The 24,555-nt window shown below is 44.7% G+C and overlaps 1 protein-coding gene across 1 annotated transcript in view; it reads right to left on the bottom strand.

The window, feature by feature from the left end:
- LOC144593828 (dynein axonemal heavy chain 8-like) overlaps positions 1-24,555 on the bottom strand; it is a 460,724-nt gene that overhangs the window by 301,230 nt on the left and 134,939 nt on the right. Inside the window, 2 exon segments of the mRNA XM_078399946.1 lie at positions 17,115-17,350; positions 23,891-24,017. Coding sequence (XP_078256072.1) covers positions 17,115-17,350; positions 23,891-24,017 — 363 coding nt within the window.

Raw genomic sequence — 24,555 nt, 5'->3', positions numbered from 1 at the left:
CGACCTACCCCCAGGGATCGAAATCGTCTACAGAACAGATGGCAGACTTTTCAATCTTTCCCATCTCGTCCAAGACTAAGACATCCATGAGCTCCCTCATCGAGTTCCAATATGCAGACGACAACTGTGTTGCAGCTCTCTCAGAAACCCATCTGCAACAGATCCTGACTGCCTTCAACAGTGCACACACGAAACTTGGACTTACCATCAACTCCAAGAAGACTCATGTTATCTACCAATCGTCACCAACTGAGACAAATCGGAAAGAACCGTCAATTCAACTTGATGAAACAACCCTGAAAAATGCGGATCACTTTCCGTACCTTGGAAGTCACCTCTCCTCCAATGTCGACCTTGATGACGAGATCCAACATCATCTTAAGTGTGCTGGAATTGCTTTTGGATGTCTTCGAACAAGAGTCTTTCAAAATCGTGACATCCGAACAGACGCCAAAATGTGAGTGTACCAAGCAGTGGTGATTCCAACGCTCCTGTATACATCAGAAACCTGGACAACATATCGTCGCCATCAGAAAACACTTGAAAAGTTCCATCAACCATGTCTTCGAAGCAGCTTAAATATTAGCTGTGCTGAATGAAGCAAAAACATCAAGCGTCGAAGCCTTCGTCATCAAGAACCAACTAAGATGGAGCGGTCAAGTTGCTCGGATGGAAGACGAGTGTCTACCAAAGTAAGCCTTCTATTCCCAGCTTAAAGAAGGCAAACGTAAAAGAGGCGGACAAAAGAAGAGATTCAAAGACGCCTTAAAAGCCAGCATGAAGAAATGTGAAATCGACATCGAAAATTGAGAAACCAATGCCAAGGACAGGAAACTCTGGCGAACCATCATCCAAAAAGGAACAGCGACCTTCAAATCAAACAGATGCGCAGAATTACAAGAAAAGAGAAGTAAACGGAAAGAGAGGCAGCAACAACCAAAGCCTGATCTGACATCTGGAATTACCTGCCCTGAATGCCAAAGAACTTTCAAAGCCAGGATTGGACTCATAAGCCACCTGAGAGTTCATAAAAACAACGGAACATAGACCATCATCCTCGACCCCGAAGACGATTCCACAGCATGGGGGGGTAGTTGAAAAAGGCTGCTTCACCAATGTGTTTTTATTGCTGCGGTGTTGAGTGGCTAACAGGCCAGCAGCAGCACACCTGAGCACTCCAGTAGGGGCAGACGGAAGGAGGGACTCTGTAAGATATGCTGCTCCTAGGCCATTTAGGGCTTTGTAGACAAGAAGGAGGACTTTGTAGTCTATCCTTGATCTTATAGGGAGCCAATGGAGGGTGTATAATACAGGGGTGATGTGTTCCCTTTTCTTGGTGTTTGTTAAAAGCCGGGCTGTGGCATTTTGAATGAATGCTCAATTCCTTATTTTAAGACTGTATCTCCTGCTTCTAGACACCCCCACCAGAATTAACATTATCCCCATGTCATTTCTTACACTTTTCAATGAGATCACTTCTCATTCTTCTAAATTTCAGAGTACAAAGCCAAATTGCTTAATCTCTCCTCATACAATAAAGCTGGCATCCTTGGAATCAATCCCTTCAATCTTTGCTGCACTCTCTATTACAAATAAAGAGAGGGGGAGACCAGAACTATATATATTTCAGATGTCATCTCACCAGAGCGTGACATAATTGATACTATATATCTCTACGTTTGCGCTCAATTCTCAGCGATTCATGCACAAGGACAACCAGGTCATCCTGAACACCAACAATCTAGCACCATTTAAAAAATAATTAGCATCTCTATTTTTTCTAGTAAAATAGATGTCCTCACATTTTTCCACATTATATCCCAACTCCATGTTCAATAAGCCTTTCTATATCCCCTGAACAAAATGCAGTTTCCAAGTTTGCCAATAAAAATAGATTTTAAAAAATAGGACATATTGCCATGAGAACCTTCTGATACTGCAACATGATATAGAATGTGAGGACAAAAATGAGGCAAATAGAGTTTAATATGGGGAAGGTAGGCACAAAATGCTGGAGTAACTCTGAAGAGAAGGAATGCGTGACGTTTCGGGTCGAGACACTTCTTCAGACTGATTAATATGGGGAAGATTGCGTCATAAGTAATCAAAAAATATGATATGAATAAGAAGTCAAATCCTTTTAGACAACAGCTGTTAATGATGTTTCCTCTTGGACGCTTTCACATATTTTTTTGGACCAGCGCAGAAGCATATTTTGCCGAAGCATAAGAAGCTTCAGCCTGGTCCAAACAAAGAAACATGATACTCTTAGATTGACACAACATGCTGGAGACAGGCAGCATCTCTGGATAGAAGGAATGAGTGACGTTTCGGGTCATAGAAACATAGAAACATAGAAACATAGAAAATAGGTGCAGGAGTAGGCCATTCGGCCCTTCGAGCCTGCACCGCCATTCAATATGATCATGGCTGATCATTCAGCTCAGTAGCCTGTACCTGCCTTCTCTCCATACCCCTGATCCCTTTAGCAAAAAGGGCCACATCTAACTCCCTCTTAAATATAGCCAATGAACTGGCCTCAACTACCTTCTGTGGCAGAGAATTCCACAGACTCACCACTCTCTGTGTGAAGAAATGTTTTCTCATCTCGGTCCTAAAAGACTTCCCCCTTATCCTTAAGCTGTGACCCCTGGTTCTGGACTCCCCCAACATCGGGAACAATCTTCCCGCATCTAGCCTCTCCAACCCCTTAAGAATTTTATATGTTTCTATAAGATCCCCCCTCAGTCTTCTAAATTCCAGCGACTACAAGCCCAGTCTATCTAGTCTTTCCTCATATGTAAGTCCCGCCATCCCAGGGATCAATCTGGTGTACCTTCTCTGTACTCCCTCTAAGGCAAGAACGTCTTTCCTCAGGTTAGGAGACCAAAACTGCACACACTACTCCAGGTGCGGTCTCACCAAGGCCCTGTACAACTGCAGCAGAACCTCCCTGCTCCTAAACTCAAATCCTCTTGCTATGAATGCCAACATACCATTCGCTTTCTTCACTGCCTGCTGCACCTGCATGCTTGCTTTCAATGACTGGTGCACCATGACACCCAGGTCACGTTGCATCTCCCCTTCTCCCAATCGGTCACCATTCAGGTAATACTCTGCTTTCCTGTTCTTGCCGCCAAAGTGGATAACCTCACATTTATCCACATTATATTGCATCTGCCATGCATTTGCCCACTCGCCTAATCTATCCAAGTCACTCTGCAGCCTCCTAGCATCCTCCTCGCAGCTAACACTGCCACCCAGCTTCGTGTCATCCGCAAACTCAGAGATGTTGCATTCAATTCCCTCATCCAAATCATTAATATACACTGTAAATAACTGGGGTCCCAGCACTGAGCCTTGCGGTACCCCACTAGTCACTGCCTGCCATTCCGAAAAGGACCCGTTTATTCCTACTCTTTGCTTCCTGTCCGCCAACCAATTTTCTATCCACCTCAACACTGAACCCTCAAAACCCTCGAGACCTTTCTTCAGACTGATCGTCAGGGAAGAGGGAGTTACAGAGATAAGGAAGTGTAAGAGATCAAAAGAGATGGAGATCAAGAAAAATGTAGAAAAGATCATTGTTAACTAGGAGAAGGTGACAACAAAGCAGACAGAGATACAATGTAATCAGAGGAACAGTCAGACTGGTCGGAGAACTGGGTAGGGGGAGCAAGGGTTACTTGAAGTTAGAGTAGGTATCACAAAATGCTGGAGTAACTCAGCGGGTCAGGCAGCATCTCAGGAGAGGAGTGAGTGACGTTTCGGGTCGAGACCTTTCTTCAGACTGAAGTTTGAGTATGTTCATACCGTTGGGGTGTAGACTACCCAAGCGAAATATAAGGTGCTGTTCCTCCAATTTGTGCTGGGCCTCACTCTGAGTATTTTAGTGTCAACCTGAAAGTTCCTTCTCCATCTTGATTGATCATGGATTATTAATTCCCATGAATCTGTTATTCAAAGTGGATTCAAACTTATCCTTGAATGATTGCCTTTCTCTCTTCCTGGAAGTACAACCAGTTTGAGTTGGGAGTCTGCTGTTGGGTGCAAAAAGGTTAAACCCAATAGAGTTTTGTAATTAAAGTTTTGATGCTGTGGTCACTGGCCTGGGAAAGATAAAGAACTGAAAAATAAAGTCTTCAAATACTGGATATTCAAAATAAAAACGTAATATGCTGGAAGTACTCAGCAAGTCAGACAGTTTCCATTGAGAGAGGAAATTTAGAAGGATGAGGGGGGATCTTATTGAAACATATAAGATAATTAGGGGATTGGACACATTAGAGGCAGGAAACATGTTCCCAATGTTGGGGGAGTCCAGAACAAGGGGCCACAGTTTAAGAATAAGGGGTAGGCCATTTAGAACGGAGATGAGGAAGAACTTTTTCAGTCAGAGAGTGGTGAAGGTGTGGAATTCTTTGCCTCAGAAGGCAGTGGAGGCCAGTTCGTTGGATGTTTTCAAGAGAGAGCTGGATAGAGCTCTTAAGGATAGCGGAGTGAGGGGGTATGGGGAGAAGGCAGGAACGGGGTACTGATTGAGAGTGATCAGCCATGATCGCATTGAATGGCGGTGCTGGCTCGAAGGGCTGAATGGCCTACTCCTGCACCTATTGTCTATTGTTTCAAGTTGTTGGCCTTTCATCAGATCTTGGGAAAGGTAGAAACCGTTGAGAAGGGAGAAGGGGAGAGAACAAGAGAAAAGCAAGAGTTGGATGATGGGATGATGCCCAAGAGAAAATGGAATAGCCAGACTGAACTGGGATGTTCATTTATCCAGCAAGTGGCTTTGGAACATTTTGTGGGCTTGCCTTTGATAGTACCTTGCAAGTGCATTGAGCTGACTGCTCAGAAGATATGAAACAGTGGTGTGGAGATGGATATGGGAAATGGAATCACTGCTGCCCATGACGACCTTTCTAGCAGCTTTGAACTCTTCATGTTGAAACTCTTTGTATCTCACATTGCCACAGGATGAGCTAGTCCACAAGGAAATATCTACCTTATCTTACTGAGCTAAGTGATTCGTGTTTTTAAGGATTTTGTCAAGGAGGATGGAGCATTGAAATGCAACTGAGGCAAGTGTTTTAGTGTAAATTATTTAGTATGTCTCAGTGAATGTTAACAAATACAAATAATCTTGCACTCCCAAAGAGTTCACATGCATCACATGATTACTGCAGCAAAATAATTGCGATTGGAAAAACCTGGGTTGAGAAATATAGCTCGGAAACAGGCCCTTTCGGCCCACCGGGTCCGCGCCGACCAGCGATCCCCGCACATTAACACTATCCTATACACACTAGGGGCAATTTTTACATTTACCAAGCCAATTAACCTACAAGCCTGAATGTCTTTGGAGTGTGGGAGGAAACCAAAGATCTTGGAGAAAACCCACGCAGGTCATGGGGAGAACGTACAAACTCCGTACAGACGGCACCCATAGTCGGGGTCATAGAAACATAGAAACATAGAAACATAGAAAATAGGTGCAGGAGTAGGCCATTCGGCCCTTCGAGCCTGCACCGCCATTCAATATGATCATGGCTGATCATTCAGCTCAGTAGCCTGTACCTGCCTTCTCTCCATACCCCTGATCCCTTTAGCAAAAAGGGCCACATCTAACTCCCTCTTAAATATAGCCAATGAACTGGCCTCAACTACCTTCTGTGGCAGAGAATTCCACAGACTCACCACTCTCTGTGTGAAGAAATGTTTTCTCATCTCGGTCCTAAAAGACTTCCCCCTTATCCTTAAGCTGTGACCCCTGGTTCTGGACTCCCCCAACATCGGGAACAATCTTCCCGCATCTAGCCTCTCCAACCCCTTAAGAATTTTATATGTTTCTATAAGATCCCCCCTCAGTCTTCTAAATTCCAGCGACTACAAGCCCAGTCTATCTAGTCTTTCCTCATATGTAAGTCCCGCCATCCCAGGGATCAATCTGGTGTACCTTCTCTGTACTCCCTCTAAGGCAAGAACGTCTTTCCTCAGGTTAGGAGACCAAAACTGCACACACTACTCCAGGTGCGGTCTCACCAAGGCCCTGTACAACTGCAGCAGAACCTCCCTGCTCCTAAACTCAAATCCTCTTGCTATGAATGCCAACATACCATTCGCTTTCTTCACTGCCTGCTGCACCTGCATGCTTGCTTTCAATGACTGGTGCACCATGACACCCAGGTCACGTTGCATCTCCCCTTCTCCCAATCGGTCACCATTCAGGTAATACTCTGCTTTCCTGTTCTTGCCGCCAAAGTGGATAACCTCACATTTATCCACATTATATTGCATCTGCCATGCATTTGCCCACTCGCCTAATCTATCCAAGTCACTCTGCAGCCTCCTAGCATCCTCCTCGCAGCTAACACTGCCACCCAGCTTCGTGTCATCCGCAAACTCAGAGATGTTGCATTCAATTCCCTCATCCAAATCATTAATATACACTGTAAATAACTGGGGTCCCAGCACTGAGCCTTGCGGTACCCCACTAGTCACTGCCTGCCATTCCGAAAAGGACCCGTTTATTCCTACTCTTTGCTTCCTGTCCGCCAACCAATTTTCTATCCACCTCAACACTGAACCCTCAAAACCCTCGAGACCTTTCTTCAGACTGATCGTCAGGGAAGAGGGAGTTACAGAGATAAGGAAGTGTAAGAGATCAAAAGAGATGGAGATCAAGAAAAATGTAGAAAAGATCATTGTTAACTAGGAGAAGGTGACAACAAAGCAGACAGAGATACAATGTAATCAGAGGAACAGTCAGACTGGTCGGAGAACTGGGTAGGGGGAGCAAGGGTTACTTGAAGTTAGAGTAGGTATCACAAAATGCTGGAGTAACTCAGCGGGTCAGGCAGCATCTCAGGAGAGGAGTGAGTGACGTTTCGGGTCGAGACCTTTCTTCAGACTGAAGTTTGAGTATGTTCATACCGTTGGGGTGTAGACTACCCAAGCGAAATATAAGGTGCTGTTCCTCCAATTTGTGCTGGGCCTCACTCTGAGTATTTTAGTGTCAACCTGAAAGTTCCTTCTCCATCTTGATTGATCATGGATTATTAATTCCCATGAATCTGTTATTCAAAGTGGATTCAAACTTATCCTTGAATGATTGCCTTTCTCTCTTCCTGGAAGTACAACCAGTTTGAGTTGGGAGTCTGCTGTTGGGTGCAAAAAGGTTAAACCCAATAGAGTTTTGTAATTAAAGTTTTGATGCTGTGGTCACTGGCCTGGGAAAGATAAAGAACTGAAAAATAAAGTCTTCAAATACTGGATATTCAAAATAAAAACGTAATATGCTGGAAGTACTCAGCAAGTCAGACAGTTTCCATTGAGAGAGGAAATTTAGAAGGATGAGGGGGGATCTTATTGAAACATATAAGATAATTAGGGGATTGGACACATTAGAGGCAGGAAACATGTTCCCAATGTTGGGGGAGTCCAGAACAAGGGGCCACAGTTTAAGAATAAGGGGTAGGCCATTTAGAACGGAGATGAGGAAGAACTTTTTCAGTCAGAGAGTGGTGAAGGTGTGGAATTCTTTGCCTCAGAAGGCAGTGGAGGCCAGTTCGTTGGATGTTTTCAAGAGAGAGCTGGATAGAGCTCTTAAGGATAGCGGAGTGAGGGGGTATGGGGAGAAGGCAGGAACGGGGTACTGATTGAGAGTGATCAGCCATGATCGCATTGAATGGCGGTGCTGGCTCGAAGGGCTGAATGGCCTACTCCTGCACCTATTGTCTATTGTTTCAAGTTGTTGGCCTTTCATCAGATCTTGGGAAAGGTAGAAACCGTTGAGAAGGGAGAAGGGGAGAGAACAAGAGAAAAGCAAGAGTTGGATGATGGGATGATGCCCAAGAGAAAATGGAATAGCCAGACTGAACTGGGATGTTCATTTATCCAGCAAGTGGCTTTGGAACATTTTGTGGGCTTGCCTTTGATAGTACCTTGCAAGTGCATTGAGCTGACTGCTCAGAAGATATGAAACAGTGGTGTGGAGATGGATATGGGAAATGGAATCACTGCTGCCCATGACGACCTTTCTAGCAGCTTTGAACTCTTCATGTTGAAACTCTTTGTATCTCACATTGCCACAGGATGAGCTAGTCCACAAGGAAATATCTACCTTATCTTACTGAGCTAAGTGATTCGTGTTTTTAAGGATTTTGTCAAGGAGGATGGAGCATTGAAATGCAACTGAGGCAAGTGTTTTAGTGTAAATTATTTAGTATGTCTCAGTGAATGTTAACAAATACAAATAATCTTGCACTCCCAAAGAGTTCACATGCATCACATGATTACTGCAGCAAAATAATTGCGATTGGAAAAACCTGGGTTGAGAAATATAGCTCGGAAACAGGCCCTTTCGGCCCACCGGGTCCGCGCCGACCAGCGATCCCCGCACATTAACACTATCCTATACACACTAGGGGCAATTTTTACATTTACCAAGCCAATTAACCTACAAGCCTGAATGTCTTTGGAGTGTGGGAGGAAACCAAAGATCTTGGAGAAAACCCACGCAGGTCATGGGGAGAACGTACAAACTCCGTACAGACGGCACCCATAGTCGGGGTCATAGAAACATAGAAACATAGAAACATAGAAAATAGGTGCAGGAGTAGGCCATTCGGCCCTTCGAGCCTGCACCGCCATTCAATATGATCATGGCTGATCATTCAGCTCAGTAGCCTGTACCTGCCTTCTCTCCATACCCCTGATCCCTTTAGCAAAAAGGGCCACATCTAACTCCCTCTTAAATATAGCCAATGAACTGGCCTCAACTACCTTCTGTGGCAGAGAATTCCACAGACTCACCACTCTCTGTGTGAAGAAATGTTTTCTCATCTCGGTCCTAAAAGACTTCCCCCTTATCCTTAAGCTGTGACCCCTGGTTCTGGACTCCCCCAACATCGGGAACAATCTTCCCGCATCTAGCCTCTCCAACCCCTTAAGAATTTTATATGTTTCTATAAGATCCCCCCTCAGTCTTCTAAATTCCAGCGACTACAAGCCCAGTCTATCTAGTCTTTCCTCATATGTAAGTCCCGCCATCCCAGGGATCAATCTGGTGTACCTTCTCTGTACTCCCTCTAAGGCAAGAACGTCTTTCCTCAGGTTAGGAGACCAAAACTGCACACACTACTCCAGGTGCGGTCTCACCAAGGCCCTGTACAACTGCAGCAGAACCTCCCTGCTCCTAAACTCAAATCCTCTTGCTATGAATGCCAACATACCATTCGCTTTCTTCACTGCCTGCTGCACCTGCATGCTTGCTTTCAATGACTGGTGCACCATGACACCCAGGTCACGTTGCATCTCCCCTTCTCCCAATCGGTCACCATTCAGGTAATACTCTGCTTTCCTGTTCTTGCCGCCAAAGTGGATAACCTCACATTTATCCACATTATATTGCATCTGCCATGCATTTGCCCACTCGCCTAATCTATCCAAGTCACTCTGCAGCCTCCTAGCATCCTCCTCGCAGCTAACACTGCCACCCAGCTTCGTGTCATCCGCAAACTCAGAGATGTTGCATTCAATTCCCTCATCCAAATCATTAATATACACTGTAAATAACTGGGGTCCCAGCACTGAGCCTTGCGGTACCCCACTAGTCACTGCCTGCCATTCCGAAAAGGACCCGTTTATTCCTACTCTTTGCTTCCTGTCCGCCAACCAATTTTCTATCCACCTCAACACTGAACCCTCAAAACCCTCGAGACCTTTCTTCAGACTGATCGTCAGGGAAGAGGGAGTTACAGAGATAAGGAAGTGTAAGAGATCAAAAGAGATGGAGATCAAGAAAAATGTAGAAAAGATCATTGTTAACTAGGAGAAGGTGACAACAAAGCAGACAGAGATACAATGTAATCAGAGGAACAGTCAGACTGGTCGGAGAACTGGGTAGGGGGAGCAAGGGTTACTTGAAGTTAGAGTAGGTATCACAAAATGCTGGAGTAACTCAGCGGGTCAGGCAGCATCTCAGGAGAGGAGTGAGTGACGTTTCGGGTCGAGACCTTTCTTCAGACTGAAGTTTGAGTATGTTCATACCGTTGGGGTGTAGACTACCCAAGCGAAATATAAGGTGCTGTTCCTCCAATTTGTGCTGGGCCTCACTCTGAGTATTTTAGTGTCAACCTGAAAGTTCCTTCTCCATCTTGATTGATCATGGATTATTAATTCCCATGAATCTGTTATTCAAAGTGGATTCAAACTTATCCTTGAATGATTGCCTTTCTCTCTTCCTGGAAGTACAACCAGTTTGAGTTGGGAGTCTGCTGTTGGGTGCAAAAAGGTTAAACCCAATAGAGTTTTGTAATTAAAGTTTTGATGCTGTGGTCACTGGCCTGGGAAAGATAAAGAACTGAAAAATAAAGTCTTCAAATACTGGATATTCAAAATAAAAACGTAATATGCTGGAAGTACTCAGCAAGTCAGACAGTTTCCATTGAGAGAGGAAATTTAGAAGGATGAGGGGGGATCTTATTGAAACATATAAGATAATTAGGGGATTGGACACATTAGAGGCAGGAAACATGTTCCCAATGTTGGGGGAGTCCAGAACAAGGGGCCACAGTTTAAGAATAAGGGGTAGGCCATTTAGAACGGAGATGAGGAAGAACTTTTTCAGTCAGAGAGTGGTGAAGGTGTGGAATTCTTTGCCTCAGAAGGCAGTGGAGGCCAGTTCGTTGGATGTTTTCAAGAGAGAGCTGGATAGAGCTCTTAAGGATAGCGGAGTGAGGGGGTATGGGGAGAAGGCAGGAACGGGGTACTGATTGAGAGTGATCAGCCATGATCGCATTGAATGGCGGTGCTGGCTCGAAGGGCTGAATGGCCTACTCCTGCACCTATTGTCTATTGTTTCAAGTTGTTGGCCTTTCATCAGATCTTGGGAAAGGTAGAAACCGTTGAGAAGGGAGAAGGGGAGAGAACAAGAGAAAAGCAAGAGTTGGATGATGGGATGATGCCCAAGAGAAAATGGAATAGCCAGACTGAACTGGGATGTTCATTTATCCAGCAAGTGGCTTTGGAACATTTTGTGGGCTTGCCTTTGATAGTACCTTGCAAGTGCATTGAGCTGACTGCTCAGAAGATATGAAACAGTGGTGTGGAGATGGATATGGGAAATGGAATCACTGCTGCCCATGACGACCTTTCTAGCAGCTTTGAACTCTTCATGTTGAAACTCTTTGTATCTCACATTGCCACAGGATGAGCTAGTCCACAAGGAAATATCTACCTTATCTTACTGAGCTAAGTGATTCGTGTTTTTAAGGATTTTGTCAAGGAGGAGGATGGAGCATTGAAATGCAACTGAGGCAAGTGTTTTAGTGTAAATTATTTAGTATGTCTCAGTGAATGTTAACAAATACAAATAATCTTGCACTCCCAAAGAGTTCACATGCATCACATGATTACTGCAGCAAAATAATTGCGATTGGAAAAACCTGGGTTGAGAAATATAGCTCGGAAACAGGCCCTTTCGGCCCACCGGGTCCGCGCCGACCAGCGATCCCCGCACATTAACACTATCCTATACACACTAGGGGCAATTTTTACATTTACCAAGCCAATTAACCTACAAGCCTGAATGTCTTTGGAGTGTGGGAGGAAACCAAAGATCTTGGAGAAAACCCACGCAGGTCATGGGGAGAACGTACAAACTCCGTACAGACGGCACCCATAGTCGGGATCGAAGCCGGGTCTCCAGCGCTGCATTCGCTGTAAGGCAGCAACTCTACCTCTGCTCCACCGTGCGGCTCCAGCATGGTGATTATGGAAGACTCTTGCAATGATCTTTCTTCGGACAGCAGATCACTGAGGAGGTGCAACATTTGGGTTTATCTCCTTTCTTGAATATGATTTCCCTGAGGTCCCTGTTGGTGTTCGCTGTATAATAACAGAAGCCGTACACCTTGATAGTAAACCTTAGTCTTTATTAACTACTTTGGCAGGTACGACCTTATGCCTGCACGTCGTACTTACACTAACTTGAGTCACGCCAACAGCCGTCACTCCAAAGCCCAAAGGGGCGTAACTACAACAGCATGACACATATCATGAGTGACATCATTACACTAATCTACATCCTCCCTCTTAAAGAATTAACAACGATACAGACACATAAACTGAGCATGTATAACAATCGGTGACAAACTGGAGGAAAGTTAAACATAGTCCGGAAACTTCACAACCGGCCTGCAAACACGACCAACACGTGTACGATAGAGACCATCTCCATTCCTCTTCTCTGGGGAGAGAGCAGGTGATTCCACAGGCGAGGGAGACTGAATCAACGTCCCTGGAGACGAAGCAGCAAACTGTGGAACAGGCGATGAATCTGGAGGCGAAGATGGAACAGGCAAGGGAGCTGTTACAGGCATGGATTGCCGTGCTGGCAAAAGCATGCGAGTGCCAGTAGGCGCAAAGGGAAGCGAACTTGTACCATCTGGATTATATTGATGAGGAACTGGCTCGTTCACAGGCAGGATGTGTCGCCTGTTACGTCGGTAGGTACCACCATCGGCACTAACGATATATGAGCGTGGCTCTGAAGCAATTCCAGAAACGACTCCGATACGGTCATGGCCTCTGTCAGTCTGTAAGCGGACTACCTGTCCTTTGGTCAGCGGTGGCAGTGGCCTACTAGTCTTGTCAAACCATCGTTTCTGAATGTCACGCTTCTGTTGCAACCTGGATTGAACCTCCTCCGGTGGAAACACTTGTGGGACTAAAGCCTGATTGGCTACAGGCACTGTGGCACGGGTTTGCCTTGACAATAAACGTTGAGCCGGTGAACCCAAGATGGGGTCACGGGAGATGTTGCGTAAGTTAAGCAGATCCAGGAATATGTCCGATTTTGCTCTGTACGAACGTTCCATGAGCTGTTTAGCACTTTTAACAGCCCGTTCAGCCAGCCCGTTAGACTGGGGATATTCGGGGCTGCTGGTGATATGGTGAAAATTCCAGTGTCCAGCGAACTCCCTGAATTGTTGGCTAGTGAATTGACTGCCGTTGTCAGTTAGCAGTTTGACCGGGGATCCGTGGACTGAAAAGTGGCGAGATAACTTTGAAATCACTCCGCTGGAAGTGGGGCTGCTGAGAAAATCAATGTCGAACCATCCTGAATAAGAATCCACGAGCACCAGGTGTTGTTTGCCATGCCAATCAAATATGTCAGCTGCGACTGTAGACCACGGGAGCTCAGGTACTGGATGTGGAAGAAGTGGCTGCTTTTGTTGGTGAGGGGCCAAACTGTTACACACTGCACAGGATGCCACATTCTCGGTGATGTATTCAGCCATGCCAGGCCAGTGAAACATGCTTTTCGCCCGTGAGACAGTGGCTTCAGCACCCGGGTGTCCCGCATGGACAGCGTTAAAATACCGGTGGTACAGCGAGGCAGGAACCACGGCCTTGTGTCCTTTTAAAATGATGCCATCTTGCAGCACGAGCTCATCTCGGACAGCAAAGAAGGGCCGGACTGGCAGCGGAACATTGTAGTGCTTGTCTGGCCAGCCGCGCTTAATGACGGAGGCTAGGGACCGTAGCGTACTGTCAACAGCAGTGTGGGCAACCAGGTCCTCCATGCAGGACGAAGGGATAAAAGACACACTCATCACAACAAAGTCGTCATCCGGTGAGGGCGGACCCTCGCAGGTCTTCCGGGGTGCACGCGAAAGAGTATCGGCCAGGTGCATATCCTTACCGCGTTTGTGGATCAGCACCATGTCATATTTCTGGAGTTGCAGTAACATCCGTTGTAGGCGCGCTGGAGAGGTGTGGATAGGTTTTTTGACAATGCTGATTAGAGGTTGGTGGTCAGTTTCAATTGTGACAGTGTGGCCAAAGACAAAATCGTTAAATTTCTTGCAGGCAAAAACAACCGCTAACAGCTCTTTTTCAATTTGGGCATACCGTTGTTCTGTGTCAGTCATGTGCGTGAAGCATAGGCAACAGGCTTATTGCCATTGCCATCATTCTGAAGGCATGCAGCGCCCAGCCCGTGTTGTGAGGCATCACAAGTAAGAGTAATCGGTAGTTTAGGGTCAAAGTAAGCCAGAGTCGGAGCATTAGACATCCGCCTTTTAAGAGTGTCAAATGCTGTCTGTTGTTGCTCGTGCCAAGTCCAAGCAGTGTCCTTGTGCGTAAGCTGGCGTAATGGGGCCGAAATTTCACTGAAGTCCTGAATGAATTTACTCAAATAGTTGGCCATGCCAAGGAATCTCTGTAAACTAAGCACGTCTGTGGGTGCTGGAAGCTCGTTGATAGCACTAGTTTTCGCTGGATCAGTTTTGAGGCCGTCTTTAGTAAATATATGACCTAAGTATTTTACCTCATTCACTCTGAACTTGCATTTCAGAGGATTTAGCTTGAGATGGATGGCCTCGGCACGCTTCAACACTTTTGACAGATTGGCATCGTGCTCGCTGACCGTTTTTCCTGCAATGAGGATATCGTCCACTACAATGGAGCACGGGTAGCCCGCAAACAATTGCTCCATGGCTTGTTGAAATACTTCACTGGCAGAACATATACCAAAAGGCATCCTAAGAAATTTATAGCGTCCGAATGGAGTGCTGAAAGTCGTCAGCTTAGTGGAGCTGAGTTCCAGTGGGATCTGCCAAAATGAGCTCTTGGCATCTAGCACCGTGAATACAGTTGCTTCAGCCATCTGCGCAGCAATCTCATCCACAGTGCGCATGGGATAATGTGGTCGTTTGATCGCTGCGTTTAAGTCCTTGGGGTTGATACAAATCCGTATCTCGTCTTTGTTCTTCTTAGCAGCGACAACCATTGTGGAGACCCAGTCTGAGGGGTCAGATACGGGAGTAAGCACACCCAGAGACACCATTCTGTTTAGTTCACTTTGAACACGATCCCGCATAGCGTGGGGAATCCTATGAGCTGGACGAACAACTGGGATGACCTCAGGGTCAATGGTAATTGTGTACCTGACAGGCAGCTTGCCCAGCTTGTCGTTGAACAAATCTTTGTATTGCGTGAGAATTTGACGTGTAAAATCACAGTCTGTAGTCAGAGGACAGACAGAAGGGCTGAAAGCGATCAAACCCATATCTAGGCATGCATCAGCACCCAGTAGGGATGGTACATTCTCACGTACCACGTAAAAATCCAGGATGTGGGCACGTGAGTTGAGACAGCAACGTAACTCAACTTGGCCGATGGGGTGTACTCGAGTTCCCGCAAATGAGACAAGTGATGTAACTGTTGGAAATAAGGTTTCTGTGTTTTTTAGCTTCTGGAAGACAGCCAAACAGATAACGTTGCAGCGCGCTCCCGAGTCGACTTTGAGATAAAGGGTTTTACCATTAATGAGCAATGCGACCTTGGGATCTAGCTGTTGGTGCACTGACTTAGACAAAGCATGTATATCAATCTCTGCACTTTCGCCAGCAGTTCGTTGATGGTGTGAGAACATGCTGTTCTCTGGGTGTGAGAACTCAGTGTACTCAGAGATTGAACCTTCATTATGGGCAAGCGAGTTAACTGACTGTCTCGTTTGAAATCTGTTACTGCGAGCTCGACAACACCTAATGAAATGGTTACGTTTGTTGCAAAGCCGACATATTTTTCCATACGCAGGGCACCGATCACGAACCGCGACATGTGAACCTCCACAGTTGAAGCAATTATCGATCAATCTTAACTTGGTGACTGGCAGTTGAGATAAACCCGTAGAAGCTTGATAAGACATGCTGGCTGCATTAATTTCACGAGCAGCAGAATGTCCCAGAGTTTTTATGTGAACATCAGTCAATTCAGCTATGCGACAGCGGTTTTCAGCAGCCGCTAAGGTTAGGTCAACTTCCCGCAGTAATTCATCGCGCACCTTATCATTCAGTATGCCATGGATTAAACGATCGCGAACAAGACCATCGTGAATATCTCCAAATTCACATCGACTAGAGATATGCTTGAGCGCACTAACATATAACTCAACTGGCTCTCCTTGTTTTTGATTCCTTGAAAAGAATTTGTGGCGTTCAATGCTCACATTGATTTGTAACTCACATAATTGTCGGAATTTACGCAGGAGACATTCAGGGTCACGGATAGACTCCGCAGCAATTTGGACACCATTGGCATCAACTCGAGCCGGTGCATAGTGAAATCTTCTGGCACGACGAGCAGCCTCCGTGCCCGCCAAGTTAAGAAGGATTGACGCACGAAGAGCAGGGACAGCCGCAGGGTATGCAGCTTCTATGTAGATTGAAAAATCCTCTTCAAAAACGCGATACCGTTCCGCAAGATCTGCATCAAACACCAAGATCTCCGGTTTCCTGAGAGCAGAAGCCATCGCACAAAGTAGAAAAATAACAAACTAAGATAATCCCACTCCTGAGGCGTGGGTTCGTATCCCACTTCTGACACCATGTTGGTGTTCGCTGTATAATAACAGAAGCCGTACACCTTGATAGTAAACCTTAGTCTTTATTAACTACTTTGGCAGGTACGAACTTATGCCTGCACGTCGTACTTACACTAACTTGAGTCACGCCAACAGCCGTCACTCCAAAGCCCAAAGGGGCGTAACTACAACAGCATGACACATATCATGAGTGACATCATTACACTAATCTACAGTCCCCTAGCATGTCCTCTTCCTCGGTGGTGGAAATGAGGCTAAAATAATCGTCAAAGAAGATCTATCCCATTAACTTTAAGATTTCAGTCGGGATATGATCTACCCCCAAGACCTTGTTGTGGGTCCACTAATATGGGCCCTTTTACCTCTTTTGCTGGCCTAAGGTGATGTCACTGAATACGATGGTTTGCTGTGGGGTAGAGTCGAGGAAGCTGATGTCAAGAACAGAATTATAGTTACTGAATTCACTGGGATGTTCCTTCCATTGGGTGGATAATCCGATCTCTATTATTGATCAGTTCTTTTCTATTCTCAGATGAGATTTATGAGGCAATGTCTGAGAAGAGCTACCTGTAAAAAGGTCCTTGAGACCTTTGACATTGATTTTCTTGCAGAAATCTTTCTATTAATTAGATGAATTCAAGTATAGATAATAAAAATCTGAAGACTTCTTAAAAAGTGATAAAACGTACATTGGAAGGCATGATGAAGACAGAATGGCACATACCTCAATGGGTGCCAACGTCATATCCATGTGTATTTCATTATTTCGTATATCTGTTAGCGACTCCATGGCACATCGAACGTCATCCAAATCCTGAATTGGTCGAGCTAAATTTTTCATTTGTTCACTGATAAATGCTGTAATTTCCAACATTTTTGCCTTGTACTGGTCGTTCAAGAACCGACAAAGAATCATTTTCCACGCTTTGGCCTCAATCAGAAGAGCCATTTTAATGGGTTCTAATATTGAATGGAAAATAAATATAATAAGTTATTTTCTCATATTTTTTATTCAACATAAAAAAGCAAAGATATCTGTAGTCCAAAATCCTTGTAATGTTTACACAGAAATCACAACCTCCTCATCCACTGAGCCTACGTAGCCTCTGCAAGATTCTCACAACATATTGCCACCCAGATTTGTCATCAACATATTTGGATATATTTGACCCTCTCATTCAAATAATGTATGTAGCTAATGTGACCCTAGCAGCAATCACAGCAGTAACTAATCATTAGCAGGCTCACAACCTCAAATTTCATTATTATTATAAGGCATATGACACTTTCAATGCCTTGTAACTGTATCTTTTGACAGTTGCCAGACCAATTTCCCTCCGGGATAAATAAAGCTGTATCATATCGTATCGTAAAAATGACCCTTTTATTTCTACTTTCTGTTACAAGTCCACTCATTATTTATCAATCCATGTCAGTATATTATGCTCAAAATTAATAACGTGTTATTAACTTGTGTTAGGGATATGGGGAGAAAGCAGGAATAGGGTAGTGATTTTGGATGATCAGCCATGATCATATTGGCTCGAAGGGCCGAATGGCCTACTCCTTCACCTATTTTCTATGTTTCTATTTTTCTATGACACCTCATTGAAAGCCTTCTGAAAGACCAAATACACATCAACTGGCTCACCCTTACAGCCTCAAAAAAATGTTAACCAGATTTGTCATACATGATTCTCTCCTCATAAATCCATGCTGACTTTGCCAAAATCTATTAGTAAGTGCCCTCACTCGTGCTTTAATAATAAATGCTGGTGTTTTCCTTGTTATTGTTCTGATAATTAATTCTTTCAACACTAGTTCCTCTGAAGAGTCAAAGGAATGGAAGCATTTCAGCCCTTTGTTCTAACTCGTCCATGACAATCAAGTTGTCTATCTGAGCTTGTCCTATTTGTCTGCATTTGGCTCATATCCCTCTAAATCTTTCCTATCCATTAACTGGTCCAAAGTCTTTTAAATGTTATAATTGTACTTACCTCTACCACTTCTTCTGGCAGATCGTTGCACATTTATTGCAAAGAAAGTCCCTCAGCTCTCTTAAAATCTTTCCCCTTTCACCTCAAATCTAAGCCCTCTGGTGTTAGACTGCTCTAGCCTGGGAAAAAGACTATGTCCATTCACTTTATCTTTACCTCATGCTTTTATCTACCTCTACAAGATTGCCCTCAGCCTCCTACACTGCAGGGAAAAGAAGCCACAGCCTATCCAATCTCTTGTTATAACTCAAGCCCTCCAGCCCAGGTAACATCCTTGTGAATGTTTTCTGCACCGATTGCAGCTTAATGACATCCTTGGCAGCCACGTGCCCAGAACTACACAAAGTACTCCAAGTGAGGTCTGAACAATGTCTTGTACAGCTGTAACATGACGTCCCAACTCTTGTACTCAGTGCCCCAAGTGTGCCAAATGCCTTCCTCACTACTTTGTTTACCAATGTTGCCACTTTCAGGGAACCATGTGAATGTACCCCCAGATCTCTCTATTCTACAACAAGCTCCAGGGCCCTACCATTCACCATGTGAGACCTTCCTTAATCATGGCTTCCTGTCTACCGTATTTCACAAGGCTGTAACCTGCATCATTTCAATTTCGCCCACTTTTGCTTTCATCGAGTCTGAGCCAGGATGGGGTTCCCTGTGGGCATAACTTCCATCCCACCATCCAGCAGGTTTATTGGATCATCCTTCGCATAATCCTCCACCTTATCACTTTAAATAAATAGAATTCAATAGACAATAGACAATAGACAATAGGTGCAGGAGTAGGCCATTCAGCCCTTCGAGCCAGCACCGCCATTCAATGCGATCATGGCTGATCACTCTCAATCAGTACCCCGTTCCTGCCTTCTCCCCATACCCCCTCACTCCGCTATCCTTAAGAGCTCTATCCAGCTCTCTCTTGAAAGCATCCAACGAACTGGCCTCCACTGCCTTCTGAGGCAGAGAATTCCACACCTTCACCACTCTCTGACTGAAAAAGGTTTTCCTCATCTCCGTTCTAAATGGCCTACCCCTTATTCTTAAACTGTGGCCCCTTGTTCTGGACTCCCCCAACATTGGGAACATGTTTCCTGCCTCTAAAGTATCCAATCCCCTAATTATCTTATATGTTTCAATAAGATCCCCCCTCATCCTTCTAAATTCCAGTGTATACAAGCCTAATTGCTCCAGCCTTTCAACATACGACAGTCCCGCCATTCCGGGAATTAACCTAGTGAACCTACGCTGCACGTAGGGGCTTTGAGGCATTGAGGCAGTGTGCTCCAGACTTTTACTAGTCTCTGGCTGAAAAGATTTTTCCTCATCACTCTCTTCACCATTGGCCAATTACTTCAAATCTACTCGGAAGGAAACATATCTTTCCTACCCAACCCACTCATAATTTTACGTTTCTCTATGAAGTCCTTCCCCACAAGCCTTTACATTTTTAGGAAACAACACCAGCCTGTCCAATTATTCCCTTCACTGAAATGTTCAGGTCCTGGCAACTTATTTATACTCAAGTCGATATTGTCACTATATGCTTAAATATAAACAAGAAACTGAGTACTGAGCCTTGGGGGATAATGATGTTTTCCAACAGTTGAAGGCTGTGACGCAAGGCTATACTGTGCTTTAAAATGGCAGCATACATTATGGTTTGGAGACACGAGAAACTGTAGGTTTCTACAAACTATAAACTCCGCACAGACAGCACCCATAGTCGGTATAGAACATAGAAAAGTACAGCACAGGAATAGGCCTTCTTGCCCACAATGTCCCTGCCAGATACAATGCCAACCCCATCTGTCTGCTCATGATCCATTTGCCTTAATTCCCAGCATATTCTTGGGCCTATCTAAAAGCTTTTTCAACTTCACGTATCGTATCTGCCTCCACCACCACCCTTTGCAGCGCGTTCCGAGCACCCACCACCCTCTGTGTAAAAATCTTGCCCTGCACATTACTTTTGAGCTTTGCCGCTTTCATCCTAAGTGAAAGTTAGGTGCTCTAGACTTTGATATTTCCACCCTGGGACAAGGGGTTTACCCCATCTGGATGGAATCTGGATCATCTGCTGCAAACTTGCAATGGTTCAATGGTTTCTTTATTATCACATAGAGTCATAGAGGGGAGATAAATTTCCTCCCGGTGGATGCAACAAGGACTACAAACCATCATGGCTGCCAGCAAAAGACTACAAAACCCATAGTCAGCAGGGCTGCCTGCCCTGCTGACACTGATTGCTGCTGATGCTGATTGCTGCTGACACTGATTGCTGCCCAGCTGAATCAGATGAGCTGATTGCCTCAGTGAGAGAGCTAAAAGGGAAGGGAAGCAGTGTATTTAAAAAGAGAGACAACGACTGGAGCAGACAGGGAGAGACAACGACTGGAGCAGACAGACAGGGAGAGACAACGACTGGAGCAGACAGACAGGGAGAGACAACGACTGGAGCAGACAGGGAGAGACAACGACTGGAGCAGACAGACAGGGAGAGACAACGACTGGAGCAGACAGGGAGAGACAACGACTGGAGCAGACAGACAGGGAGAGACAACGACTGGAGCAGACAGGGAGAGACAACGACTGGAGCAGACAGGGAGCGACAACGACTGGAGCAGACAGGGAGCGACAACGACTGGAGCAGACAGACAGGGAGAGACAACGACTGGAGCAGACAGACAGGGAGCGAACGAACGAACGAAGCAGTGCTTGAGTTATATTTTGTAAGAAGGCAGCAAGCTACAGTTTTGATTTAACTACCTGTTTTGGTTTTGTGTACCTGTCTGCAAACAATTAAGTTTACCTGTTTTTGGAAAAGACTAAATATATGGAATTTAAGTTTGAAAACAAGAACTTTTCTGTCTTCATTTCCGGCACCCACACCTCCCAACCTTCAAGAGAAAAGCTCCCGACCTCTCAAGACATCACAACGTGTACCAAGGTACAGTGAGATTCTTTTTTTGCCTACAGATCATTGAGATAATGCAATATGAACAATACCCGGTGAGTCCATAACGCAATCAAACAGCCCACTGAGTCAATATGCAATAGTCGGCAAGTTTTGCTCCCAGCTGCAGCCGGCCTGTTGCAGCTGTCGCCTCCACCAACTGGCATCCTTCTCCTTTTAGTTTAGTTTAGAGATACAGCGCAGAAACAGGCCCTTCGACCCACAGAGTCCACGTGGACAAGCAATCCCCACGCACTAACACGATCCTACACACACCAGGGAAAATTTACACTTACTGTATACCCAGCCAATTAACCTACAAACCTGTACGTCTTTGGAGTGTGGGAGGAAACCAATCTCGGAGAAAACCCATGTGATCACGGGGAGAACGTACAAACTCCGCACAGACAGCACCCATAGTCGGTATAGAACCCGGGTCTCTGGCGCTGTGAGCACTGCAAGGCAGCACCTTCTGCCGCTGATCCACCTTGCCGCCATTGAACAACAAACTGTCTGAAGACCAAAACATTTGTCCATTTCCCTCTACAGATGCTGTGTTTTTTTACGTGATTATGGTCTGGCTAATTTATATAATTATGCCAGATTAGGTAATGAATTTTTAAGCAAGACATTTTCTAAATAAATATGCATTTCAAAAAGTCCCAATGTGCACAAATTGCACTCCCAGCACCATAACCAAACCTGCCCTATAGAAACATAGAAAATAGGTGCAGGAGGCCATTCAGCCCTTCGAGCCAGCACCGCCATTCAATATGATCATGGCTGATCATCCACAATCAGTACCCAGTTCCTGCTTTTTCCCCAAATCCCTTGATTCCATTAGTCCTAAGAGCTAAATCTAACTCTCTCTTGAAAATATCCAGTGAATCGGCCTCCACTGCCTTCTGTGGCAGAGAATTCCACAGATTCACAACTCTCAGGGTGAAAAAGTTTTTTCTCATCTCAGTCCTAGTTATCTATTTAATTACCAAGTTGCAGCATAGTATTTAAATATTTGTCAATCTGGTATTAGTTTATTATTATCTTGTGTTCTAAGATACAGCGAAAAACATTTTGAGTGTCATCCAGTCAAATCATACTGTACATGAGTAAAATGAAGCCATTACACAAAAGGTAGTGCAAAGAAAAAATATCTATATAATAAAAATAGTATAGTTTTATCAATATCATAAACCGGGTGGCTCCGTCAGCGATGGCAGCCTCGTCAATTGTCTGTCTGTCTTTTCACCTTTCTTGTTATTTTTAGTGAGTTTTAAAAGTTTGTGTTAATGTTCTCTGGTTTGTTTTATATGGGGAGTGGGGGAGGGGGTCGGGGGAAACTTTTTTTCAATCGGTGCTGGCTCAAAGGGCTGAATAGCCTCCTCCAGCACCTATTATTTTCTATGTTTAATCTCTTACCTTGCTGGATATGCAATTGTTTTCCGGATCGTATCTTCGGTCGCTCTGCGGCCTAACATCATGGAGGTGGCAGCCTTGCTCGAGACTGACTCTAAGCCCCACCGTGGGGCCGTGGACTTGCCATCGGAGCCTGCGATCCCTCGCCTGGGATCGACGCTCCAACCGCGGCCTGCGGATTTCAACATCGAGGAGCTCGCAGTCTCGGGTAGAGACTGATGTCGGGAAGCTTCAAGCAACAGGAGGTTCGACTAGCCCCGACCCAGGGTCTGATCGCCCGGTGTGGGGGAGCTGAGATCCCCCCGATGTGGGAGCTTGATCGCCCCGACACGGAGGGCCCGACCACTGGCTGCAGGAGCAAGATCGTCCCGTCAACGGAAGGCTCGAGGCCCCCGACCGTGGGAGAACAAAGAAGAGAAGAGATTGGACTTTTTTCTTCGCCTTCCATCACAGTGAAGAATGTGGAGGAGTCACTGTGGTGGATGTTCATGTTAAAATGTATTTTGTGTGTCTTGTTGCTTTTTATTGGTATGACTGTATGGCAAATCAAATTCTTCGTATGTTGCAAAACATTCTTGGCAAATAAAGTATGATTATGATTATTATGATTATGACTATGAGTATGATTATGAAAATATCAGTGTTATAATATAGTTTTCAGCACTGGAATGTTACAGATACAGAGATAGGTTGGGAGATTCACTTATTTTTCATAGTAGTTTTTTCTTCATATTTCTTCAATTTCTCTTGTTAACTAATCCACTTTTTATATTAAATTGTAACAAACAAAGGGATTAACAAACCGATGAATTTAATTTGAATTACGCTAGTTTACCAGTTTAGCATTTGGTGTTACAAAGAGGTAATCTGGATCTACCCCAGAAAACAGATCAGCAAGTTTCAGAGCAAGATGGCACATCAAAGGATTAAGGCCCAGGTTATTTTTGTTCCGCTTCTATTCATGGTTAGGTGATGGTCATTTTTTATTTGCATATTGAATTAATGAAGAGTTTTCTTCATCGCGTAAATGAAGGGATAAACTGCACGTAAAACTGCACTGCACTGCAACTGCACGTAAAACTGCACTGTGTTGTAAAACTACAAAATCGTGTAAAACTGCACTGTGCCTACCTGTATTTAGTTCGATAAAATCCACTGTAATTGTAGAGTTAATTTCCTCAATCTCTTGTTGAAAAGCAGCATAGTACTCTATTTTTGTCCGTAATTCATATAAACTGGGGTGGCTATCCATAAATGCCTGTTTAAAAGTAATCAAAAAATAATTATAAACAAAGATAGTTTATTATTATTACGTGTACCAAGGTACAATAAAAAGCTGTGCTGCATCCAGTCAAAGAAAAGACTATACATGATACAGATAATGGATAAAAGGTACAATATTTAGGGAAAAATAAAGTTCTGAAGTCTCTCATTGAGGACTGAGATAAGAAATGCAAAGGACACCGCATTTCAGAATTTTCTACCCAAGAGAGGTTCAGAAGCTCAAGATTTTTGAATAGTAATGGAACCAAGGAAAATGTTATTGTGAGACAAAGATATTATTTTATATAAAATGTCGGCCCATTGTCTGCCCTTGTTTCTCATATGGGCACGGTGAACAACTGGCTTCCGATAAACCTGACGTCTGTCTCAGTCAAAACAACCAACTGCACTGTCAGAATGGATGAAGGGTACAACATTTGGTCTCCAAATTTGAGGAAGGACATTCTTGCTATTGAGCGTAGGTACACAAGGTTAATTCCCGGAATGGCAGGACTGTCATATGTTGAAAGACT

Source organism: Rhinoraja longicauda, chromosome 5, assembly GCF_053455715.1.
Source record: "Rhinoraja longicauda isolate Sanriku21f chromosome 5, sRhiLon1.1, whole genome shotgun sequence".
NCBI classification, from domain to species: Eukaryota; Metazoa; Chordata; class Chondrichthyes; order Rajiformes; family Arhynchobatidae; genus Rhinoraja; species Rhinoraja longicauda.
This window is presented reverse-complemented; position numbering and strand designations above follow the sequence as displayed.